Here is an 11393-nt window from a genome sequence, read left to right as displayed (position 1 = left end):
GAAGGAGCGCTTCTTTTGACATTTTTTTTTAACTGTAATTTAGATCTTTTCAAGGTCATCCACATTTTTCTAATGGAAACATTATATATTTTTTTGACAAAAATCGATACACCACTAAAAACTGAAAAACATTTGTTTGAAAACTTTTTCGATTCAAAGTTTTTTTAAGTAGTTTATTCAAAGAAATGATCAAAAATTAAGTAAAGCATGAAACAACATAAAAGTTTTCTAATCCAATAAATGTTCAAAATTATATTAATTAACGTTCACAGGTTTACAAATTACCTAACAAGTTTTTTTGGACAAATTGTGTTCGAATTAGGGGGTTCGTTCCTAGATTGGCGCGAGTACCACCCTCGAGAATATTTTACAGAATTTCGTGACTCGCGGACAATGAACTCGGGAGTACTTTACAATTCATTTATTGTACTACTGAACAATACACGAAAGTAACGCACTTAACTAACTTAATAATTCACGCCCGGAGTAGTTGTTATAAATCGGAAGAGGACACGCGAGGTAGCTGAGGAACTCACAGTGTCGTGGTCGTAATGTTGTTGCACTGAGAGATGATAGATGAGAGAGAGGAATTTCTATATTTCTAGGTCTTAAATAGTAGAGCTAAGGGCCGGTACTCATAGGCGTACCCCTAACTTGGAAGCAATTGTCGGCTTCCTGGCTACTCATCGTGTTAACGCTCAACGTCCAGATGAATAGCCGATTGGACCTTCGTTGGCCATGCCGGCGGAGCGACGCTTAAATTGGACCGACATTATAGCTCCGACAAGAGCATTGCTGGAAATCCCAATCATAAAACAACCACCATCTGGGGATGATGGATGCTAACGCTGGGAATTCCTTGGATGCACATGACTATCGCTAAAATGACTTATAAAAAAAGGGACCTAGTAATATACGAGAACTAAAACGGAATTACAAATACATGGGCGTAGCATCGGGTATCTTAATCGAGGAAATAGTCCAATATGACTAACTACAGTCTTAACAAATTGTTTTAATAAAAAATAATCGATAGTATAAAATTTGATTGATAAAGGTTAGTAAATAAATAAAATGTTCAAATCATTGTAGCAGGTGAGAGGTGCAGAAGTGTTTTTCGAATTGTTCCTTTGTGATTAAGAAGTGTGACAAGTGTGGCAAAAATGGCACATTTTTCATTATAAGAAAAAATTGAAATGATCCTTATTTATGGAGAAAGGGGTCGTGATATTTCAAGAGCAATAACAATGTACACTGAATAATTTCCAGAAAAGGTTCTGCCATCGAGGTTTACATTCAAAAGACTTTCGAGGCAGTTTGGAGAGACTGGAAATGTTGATAACAAGAAAAAAAAACGTAAAACACCGTAACTAATTAAAACAATGAAATCTCTGCCCTGGCTGCTATTGCTTACAATCCAGAAATCAGTATTCGACAAACATAAAATTCAGAAGTAGCACAGAACAATGTTTTTCGTATTTTGCATCATCATAAATTAAAACCGTATCATATTTCTCTACATCAGGAACTTCAAGGCGAAGATTTTCGGAATCGTATATTGTTTTGTTGATGGGCTCAAAGGCAAATCATCGATAACCCAAACTTTTTTATGACAGTTTTGTTCTCTGACGAATCAACTTTTACTAATCATGGTCAAATTAACCACCACAATATGCATTACTGGTCTGTAGACAATCCTAGATGGATAAAGGAAGTTGAGCATCAGCATCCATGGTCTGTAAATGTGTGGTGTGGAATCATAGGGACAAATTTAATTAGACCATATTTTATTGATGGGATCTTGAACGGGGAAAAATACCAAGGATTTTTAAGGCAAAAATTGCCTATATTACTTGAAGAGCTGAGCATAGAGTTGCAATGCTCCATGTGGTTTCAACACGATGGTTGTCCAGGGCATTTTTTAGGAGTGCTCGATAAATTCTTGATCATGATTATCCAGAACGTTGAATTTGACGCAATGATCCTATTAACTGGCCAACAAGATCGCCAGACTTGACGTCTCCAGATTTTTTTTATGGGGATATTTGAAGGATAAAATTTACAAACATATTCCACCAACCACAAAAAATATGAAACAGCAGATTAAGGAACCTACTTGGGAAAATAGTACCCAAATATTATTATTTGTTTATGAATCGTTTAAAAAACGTATTATAAAGTATATTGAAGTTGGTGGAAGAAATTTTGAACATTTATTGAATTAGAAAACTCTTATGTTGTTGTTCCATGCTTTACTTAATTTTTGATTATTTATTTAAATAAAGTATTTAAAAAAGCTTTGAATCGAAAAATTTTTCAAGCAATTTTTTTAGTTTTTAGTGGTTTATCCATTTTTGTCAAGAAAATATAACGTTTCCATTAGAAAAAATGTGGATAATCTTGAAAAGACCTTCTAAATGACAGTTTTTTGAAAAAAAAATCAAAAGAAGCACTCCTTTACCCGAAATAAACTTCGTTTGAAAAATTTTGGTATTAATTCTTGGTTTTCGAGAAAATCGCATGTGCATGATAAACCGAACACCCTGTATATGTATATTTTAATAATCACTGGCCACTCAACAAAATTTATGTACAACTGAAAATAGACTAACTTAGTAACGCAGAATCAACAAACTACTTGAAGATAACAAAATTCAACAGTTTTGTTATGCACGTGTCATTGTTATATAAAAACCGCAGCATTTGGTAAGCGAAACTGTTAACATTGTTTCTTCAAGATGAAGGTAATACTATTGTTTGCGCTGGTCGGGTAAGTTCACAGTATATTTCTGAAATCTAAATCACTTTTATGTTAATATCACATTTACCACGAACATTGTTTTTTTTTTCTACATAGGTCAATTTCTTGCGGCTTGCGTGACTATGCCAACAAAATTTACATCGGCACGGCATTATCCAATAACCATCTAGACAATGATGCTACTTATAACCAACTTGCTTACACTCAGTTCAATGCTATGACACCAGAGAATCAAATGAAGATTGACGCCACAGAACCAAGTCAGAACCAATTTAGCTATACATTAGCCGATGAACTCGTGTCATTTGCTCAGGAGCATAGTATGAAAATTCGTGGTCATACGCTAGTATGGCACTCACAAGTTCCTTCGTGGATGTCCGCGTTATCTGGAACTAATCTGCAGTCGGCAATGGTAAATCATATCGAGTAAGATTTCTTTTCATAATGCAATATACTAGGTGAATTTTTATCGATGATTAGTAAAGGGATCTCAGAAACTAGCAAAGTTACGAAGTCAACCGACTTGGTAACTTCATTTAACAACCCGATTTAACAAATGCGGAAAGGATTGTACCTTAAGGGGACGAATTTAAAGCCATTTTTGATTTCTTGAAAAAGTTCATGACTTAGTATAATATTTAGCAAAAACCAAATTTTGTCAATTTCTTTTAATTGATCTAGTCCTATAATTATTGGTTCTAGAGAAATTATGTAAATACGAATATTGTAGACAATTTTGTCCTGAAAAAGATAGGCTAGCTAGATTTTTTCTGATAGCTGTCATTTTTAAGATATGGCATAAACTTTTTTTTTAAATAGAAAACAGTAGGTTATTACTTATTTAAAAATATATTTTTTAAAGCTTTAAAATAATACCAATAAATAGGTAGTTATTTCTTAAAATTGCGAACTTGCAACTTTTTTTAAATCTGATATTGCAATTTTAAAAGAATTGATCATGAAAATTGTTTACACTGATTTATTATTTGTTTCACACAGTTCTCATTATCTAAGTTAGATATAAATTTAAGTTTTTAAATTGCTTTGATAAGAATTCTTGAAATTGTAAAAAAATCTAATACCTATTTATGAATTATTATTTATAATTATTTATAAAATGTCCCGTTTTTCCAGGTTTGAAAAATGCATTTCAAAAGTTTGTGTACATTTAATAATTCCTCAATTTGAAAAATTCTCATCAAAACAATTAAAAAACTTATATTTATATCTGACTTAAATGATGCGAGTTGTCAGGGTCAAATAATTAATAAATCAATACGAATGATTTCATTGCCAACTATCTTAAAGTTGCAATATCGGATTAAGAAAAGGATGTAAGTCCACCATTTTAAGAAATAACTGTCTATTTATTAGTATCATTTGTAAGCTTGAAACAATGCATTTTAAAATAAGTCATAACCTACTATGTTTTCCATTAAAAAAAAAGTAATTTTATGCCATATCTCAAAAATGGAAGCTGTCAGAAAAAATCTGGTTAGCCTATCTTTTTCAAGACAAAATTATTTACAATATTCGTATTTACATAATTTCTCTAAAATCAATAATTATACAGCTGGATAGATTAAAAGAAATCGACAACATTTGGTTTTTGCTAAATAGCGCCATGAACTTTTTCAAGAAACCAAAAGTGACTTTAAATTGGTCACCCAAAATTGCAATCTTTTCCCCATTAAACAGACTTTGCAACTCTATTAGTTTCCAAGATCCGTTCATTAATAATCGAAAAAACTCATTCTTTATAGCGGGGTACTAGAAAATTCCTGGTCAAGTTCTATGGAAATATTTGAAAAAATATCTTGAAGAATGTAATTTCATTAGTACACTGAATGTGAAACGTGTCAAAATTAAAGTTAAATTTAAAGCCGAACTTAGCTACGACTTGAATGGAAAACAAAATTTGTTTCAAGAACTTTGAATTCGAAGGTTTTCGTTATACACTTTATTACTAAATGGCATCCATATAGCTCACCTGATAAAATTTCTCGAAAATATTAAAAAATATTCTTGACGCAGGTTTTATGTCAAAAGTTGGGCCCAAAAACATTAACATTTCTGGACATCTGCGGCCTCTTCTAAGAAAATTCCCCTATCCCTCAAGAAAAATCTCTAAAAATTATATATAAATATATATACTAATACTATAATATAACAAAAATATATATAGTACAATTTTTTTATTTTTTCTTGACAGAAATGTAGTTGGTCATTACAAAGGCCAACTGTATGCATGGGATGTGGTCAATGAGATTTTCAATGAAGATGGATCATTCAGAGACTCCATTTGGACTCAAGCGATGGGTCAAGACTTTGTTGCTCTGGCTTTCAAAACCGCAGCTGCCGCCGATCCAAATGCGAAGCTGTACATCAACGACTACAACATTGAAGGACAAAACGCTAAAAGTAATGCCCTTTACACTTTGGTTTCGGCACTGAAGTCTGCAGGTGTACCCATCCATGGTGTTGGTTTCCAATCACATTTCACCGTAAGTATGTACTCTTAATATCTTTAAAATTTAAAAAGGTAAGAGATATAAATCTGCACTTATTAGGATACATTGCATTAAGGTACTGTATTCTTAGATGATCCTGTACTCTCAAAGAACACGTATAAGACATGTATAAACTTTGTCAGTTGCTGCCTCGGCCACCAGCCTTTTCCTAATTTAACGTAGTGGTAGACGTTAACCAACTTATTCTTTCCCAGGTTGGTCAAGTTCCTTCTACTTTAAAAGCCAACTTGGAACGATTCACTGCCCTTGGTTTGGAAGTAGCAATAACTGAATTAGACGTTGGAGAAAACAGCAGATCAGATGACATAGCTCAAGCGGCTGACTACGCTACAGTAGTCGAAACATGTGTGTCTGTTAATGGATGCGTAGGTGTGACCATTTGGGGCATTACTGACAACTACTCGTGGAGATCGTCCACAACTCCATTACCATTCGACAGTTCTGGCAATGCCAAGGCCGCTGTCGATGCTATGATAAATGTTCTCCAATAATAAACATATTATGTTGTTGACTTCACTGATTAGTAAATAAATTGACTATTGAATAATTTTAGTTTTCTAATTTGGAATTCTTATGTCTGCATAAAGGCATTACTAGCAGTTTGATAATGATCTATATTACCGCACTCCTGTGCAATCAAGAAATGCAACAAACAACAGAGGTGGATCAAAGGATTGATCATTCAATAGTAACTCTCATTGATTCTCGTTTATCTGAGCTTGGGGCTGAAACAAAAAACCCACGAGAGTTTTCTGTATCTTTCTCCACAGACATTGAACATTCGGATGTTACATAGTGACTCATTTGTGACAGCTGAATTTATGAAATGAATCTCTCAGTGTCAATGTCTGGATATTCCTCGTTTCAATCGCTAAGAAATTACAGTTTTTGTCATGAGTCATATTAAAAGGTATTCTCAATGATTTACGCCAATGATATTCCCTGTGAATTGTTTATTTAATTCTTGTAATTAATTAACTTTGGACCCGTCCGTTAAGGCCGCAATCGCCTATACAGAAATATTTAGATATTTATCAAGTAGCAACATTAAACAAATTGCTGTTGGATTTCTTATGATACAATTTTTCCTTTACCGGCCATACAATGGGAAGTATTCCTTTGATAGTTTGCTGCTCTGATGGCATTTCCCAAAATTCCAAATCGTTGTAGTAGAATGCACTTGGCGTAGTTCCCCACATCTCCCAGCTAATTATAGCTCCTGAGGAATTATTATACAACATTAACATTCCATAATCTACAATTGAGGATGTAAATCTACCAGATATAATTCCTGATATTACAGCCAGCAAAACTGTAACAAATAGCAGAAGCGCTTGATATCCGGCTTGTTGTTGTGCACTTCGTCCTGATCCTACCTCCGGAAAAATATATTGCGGACTCCAAGACGTGTTTGGGTTCACTCGAGCTGGATAAATTTTATAAAGGGATTTTCCATACTGCTCCTCATTGGCTAGGGAGGCGATCAAAACAGACACCAATCCTCCTAGAATTCCTGGAATTCCATGTAGATTGTTTATTCCGCACGTGTCCAGGACTCGGTAAGATTGCAAAGTGTTCTAAAATCTCTTCTATCAACATATGAACTTTGCTTTTTAATTCTGTTTACTTATACCGATAAAGTGGTATATCCATAGACGGAAATAGCGCCCGTTATAGCTCCAAGGAGGACAGCACCGAACGGCTGGATCATTAAGTGGGCACAAGCTCCAACGGCGACACCTCCTGCTAAAGTTGAATTTTGAATATGTATCTGAAATGACAATATTTTATTAAAAAGGTTGATTGGAGTGCTTTAGTATATCATACACCCACCATATTAAATTTGTGCTGTTTAGAGTTCAGTTGTGATACAATAAATGTTGAAACACAACATGAGGTTAAAGACAGGTATGTGTTAATTATCGCCATGTGTGCTCGATCGTCTTCTAGATGAATTGAGTTGAAGCTCGGCCAGTAAACCCATAAAAATATACTGCCTAATAAAACAAAGCTATGTCAATAAATTATTTATTGACATAAATAAATAAAGAATTAAAACTTATCGGAATTACCAATCATTGCATAAATGTTAGAAGCGTAAGAAGCTTCATCGAGGTGATATGATTCAATTGATTCTGCCTTGGTCCTCTTTTGTAGTACATAACTCGCCGATAATCCAAAGTAGGCTCCAAAAGTATGAACTGTGACGGAGCCACCAGCATCAACGGCCTTTATAAATAAATATGAGAATGAAATCTAAGCTGAATACACTGCTATCATCACTCTGTATGTCCATAATTAATATTCATGTTAAATTTATTTTCAAATTCGGGACCCTCATCTGTTTGTATATTAGAGCTCGAACCTCCCCTCCAACCTCCACCTTATAAATGTTTTTTTTTGTGAATTTTCCTTTGAACTGGCGCAATTCAGTGTTTAATGACATTTTCTATTTAGGTCAAATTTACAAAAGCTCAGAAGAGATGGAGTAACTACTTATAATAAAATGAAATGGATAGTAAGTGCGTATAACATAATAAAAATTTTTAATGGTATTTTTGAGCACACACAGTGACGCAGCCGTTTTGCTAACAAATTCTGGCAACAAATAAGTACTGAATGATGTCATTGTGTATGCTATGCTCAAAACTGCAGACCGCCATGGCACCACATAAAAATCATGACTAACTGAAGATTTTAGCAACAAAACTTACTTTGAAATAGTGATTATTTAAAGCGTTATTCAAGCAATAGGTAAAGATTTCAAGAATACTCATAACCACCAATTGAATGTGTGAGGTTCGCCCTAATACTGCACCCATCGATATCAAAACTGCAGCTGTTGCTATATCGGCTTTGAATAGGCTTAAAATCAAAGTATTTTCTTTAGCAAAAGTCTTATTCTATCACTGACAGTCTAACTAACCTGTCTAGGCCTATTGCAATTTTATAATCATCATTTAGTTCGAAGAAGCCCTCACATATCATGCTCCACTGCAAGGTGAGTGCTGCCAGAAGAAAGTTAAATCCCAATGAACTGTATCCGTATTTCTTTAAGTAGGTCATGAGGAATCCGAACCCGATGAAGACCATCACGTGAATGTCCTGAAATACTGAATAATTTGCTTTGTTAATGCAAAAATAACGTTATTTCTGAGACAACAGCACGAGTGGTTTTCCATGATTTTGCATCAAGGATTATGTTCTAAGAACAGAACAAGGTTATTTTGGTGACGTCATGAAGAAGAAACACAACGTTAAAGCTAACTAATTAAGTTTCTTTAAGACTCTTCAAAGTTTTCTTCTAAGCACCAAACACTAAATGTTAATAATTGAGAAGTCTTGGTAAATTGACTCGTGCCGTATTTGTAAATTACCTGCAAGGGGTCTGAAGGATCCGCCATGATGACTGTCATTTTATTTATGTCAAAATTAGATACAATAATAAAATATAAAAGGAGTTTTTCCATGATTATGACAATATATCACATGTTGAGGATGATTTGTTCCAGAAAAATTTATGTAACCATCAGGGATACGAGGTTAATTCCGGTTAGCTCAAAGTTATAATATAACCATTGTTTGTGATTATGTAACGGCACATTGCACGAAAACCAAAAAAGGATAAAGTGCTTTCCATGCTCTCCACCATTGAAGTGCCCCTGGTATCACAGCAAACCGAACTCAGATAACCCTGAATAAGTATGTAATTTACTTGATTGAATAGATAACACAGTCCATTATGAGTGTAACGTCATCTTTATCTTCTGGAAGGATTTTAATATTATTTCTTTGCACAAAGAATTGAGCGCGTTTTACAACATCGTCATAAAACTTACAGTGGTAACTTCGTTACTGGTCTGGAAAGCTACTGAGCTTATCACGCTCAATTCGGAAAATGCAGTTCGTCAACAACTTTAACTTGACGGAGAGATCTGCCACGCGCCGTAATCGCACAAATGAGTATTCAGTTGTTTTTGACCAACATGGCGTCCCAAGGCCACCTTCGGCCAAAATGCCAAAATAATCCGCCGTGTAGAGACAATACCAAGAGCCTCCAAGTTTCTAAGAAATGACTCGAATTTTTAACATAAAAATCTGTGTTTCTTACTAATGGATTGAGGATATTTAACACTGATGCGAATGGACAACTCAACACCATTGAGATAATGTTTAAAGCGAAAACAAACGCGAATGAGCAAAAAAGTGACAAAAAACTCACCCGTTAAGCATTTCATTGGATAGTGCGTTCCAAAATAAGGTATCAAAAACGCGAGGTTAGTTGGGGTTAGTTGAAAATGAACGTAACCATTGTTCGCGATCATGTACAGGCACTTTTCATATAGAAATCCAAAAAATGATATGTTTTCCATGCTCTACATTGATCAAGTTTGATGGAGATTCTGTAGGAACTATTATACTTGTAAAGCTACATTTCCATCAAGCTATTTTATTTTCCGTAAAGCTATCTTGACGGGTAGTCTATCCAGTAACATTACAGACACTAAATTGCTAATTTAGATACTACATCATATGAATCTTTTTCTTACATCCATAATCCGATCTAAGAAGGCGCTTCTGGTCTTCATTATAAACGCATAAAGTCAAAAATAAAATCAAGATTACTAATTGAAATAGAATAATAGTCCACAACTGACTTGGCATAGACATGTTTTAGGTATCATTGAAAATGTTAAATGAATTGCTTGTATCTACTTCCCACTAAATATATAATGCTGACGTGCCTAGGTGTCATTATTTCCATCACATATGTACTGATGTAAACCACGAATTTGATCCTGTAATTTGAGAATACTGCAAGACGAAGTGGACTAAATTCATTAAGTATTTAGTTGACAAGATGAAAGGAGAGTGTCACATAATTTAAAAGTCTCACTGCAGACTGGATATATAGGGAGTCTCAAAAACATGTACCGTTTCAAAATTAAGTGTTTATAATTAGGTCGGTCCAATTCGTGAATCTGAAATATTTCCCGGAAGAATCATTTAAAATAATGGAGGCATATGTTGATCGATACGTTCATCAAATCTATTCTCATTAGATTCTACCTGGGTCATAAAATCTTCTTGTATAATTTGTGAAATTTGCTGCAATTCTGCTCCCATCTAAAAAAATACACACTGTTAAGTTTTTTATGCACATTCATAAAGGAGTAAGCTCATTTTATTATTGCGTTTCCATGTTTCTCATTACAGTTGACATTGATAATTAATTTTTAATTTTAATATTTAATTTTATCTACAGTGTCTTTCATTTAAAGTGACACAAGCGATTATCTTCGAAACCAAATATAAAATCAAAAAATTGCAAACAAACATTACTTGTTATGATAGGAGAGGTCCAATGCACATGGGCAAATTTTTACTCTAGGTTATTTAAACGAAATTTGAAGGCCAATTTTGTTTTTTTAAGTGGAACATCCATTTTTTTTTTGGTAAAATTACAAAGAGCTTAAAAAATTAAGTATTTTTTAATGAAAAAGTTTTTCCTAAAACCTCTCGTTTTCCAGATATTGACATAAATTGAAACGACACATTTAAAACAACATACGACTTAAATTACGAAAAAAACTTTATTAATGGAAGGTAAAAATTCATAAAATCTAAAAATTAAGCCAAAATCAGAGTAAAAATTATTTTTAATCATTTATCGGTCGAATAAAAAAAAATATGTTTTCGTTAGAATATACTCTGAAATTTTTTTTAGATATTAAATTTATACTTCAAAAAAACCTTTAAGACGAGCTAATTATTTGGTTTTTAACCAAAGGTATTAATTTGAAAGTGAAAAATAGAGAATCTTTTTTAAGGAAAACAAAATTCAAATGATATTATCTTATGTAGAAAGTGGTCAAAACAGCGTTGAAGCTTATTGGATTTATGTGCAAGGATTCTGTTGCGAATATGCTTTTCCTTGAGTCATTACAAAAAAAAAATGAAAAAAGGTGCCTGTTAAAAGACTTCTGAAATTAAGTATTTTTTTCTAAACTTAAGAAAATACAAGAAAAGCATAGGCCGTTACGCCAAAGGGGACGTCCCAATTATTAAAATAGACTATTACGCCAAAAGGGAAATCCCTA

The 11393-nt window shown here is 33.5% G+C and overlaps 2 protein-coding genes across 2 annotated transcripts; one reads left to right on the top strand and one right to left on the bottom strand.

The window, feature by feature from the left end:
• The first annotated feature begins 2676 nt into the window (after positions 1-2676).
• Positions 2677-5839, top strand: LOC136409129 (uncharacterized). Its single transcript, XM_066390456.1, has 4 exons — positions 2677-2770; positions 2858-3187; positions 4974-5265; positions 5487-5839. The coding sequence occupies exons 1-4, from the start codon at positions 2739-2741 to the stop codon at positions 5781-5783; spliced, it is 951 nt and encodes a 316-aa protein (XP_066246553.1). The 5' UTR covers positions 2677-2738; the 3' UTR covers positions 5784-5839.
• A 427-nt stretch (positions 5840-6266) lies between these two features.
• Rh50 (Rhesus blood group-associated glycoprotein Rh50) lies at positions 6267-9882 on the bottom strand. Its single transcript, XM_066390103.1, has 8 exons — positions 9843-9882; positions 8219-8405; positions 8007-8157; positions 7365-7521; positions 7126-7289; positions 6926-7063; positions 6572-6869; positions 6267-6511 (listed from the first exon to the last, which is right to left on the bottom strand). The coding sequence occupies exons 2-8, from the start codon at positions 8383-8385 to the stop codon at positions 6327-6329; spliced, it is 1260 nt and encodes a 419-aa protein (XP_066246200.1). The 5' UTR covers positions 8386-8405; positions 9843-9882; the 3' UTR covers positions 6267-6326.
• Between the last annotated feature and the right edge of the window lie 1511 nt (positions 9883-11393).

This window comes from Euwallacea similis, chromosome 5 (genome assembly GCF_039881205.1).
Source record: "Euwallacea similis isolate ESF13 chromosome 5, ESF131.1, whole genome shotgun sequence".
Classification (NCBI taxonomy): domain Eukaryota; kingdom Metazoa; phylum Arthropoda; class Insecta; order Coleoptera; family Curculionidae; genus Euwallacea; species Euwallacea similis.
The sequence above is the reverse complement of the archived record's forward strand: the minus strand, read 5'-3'. Positions and strand labels throughout refer to the sequence as shown.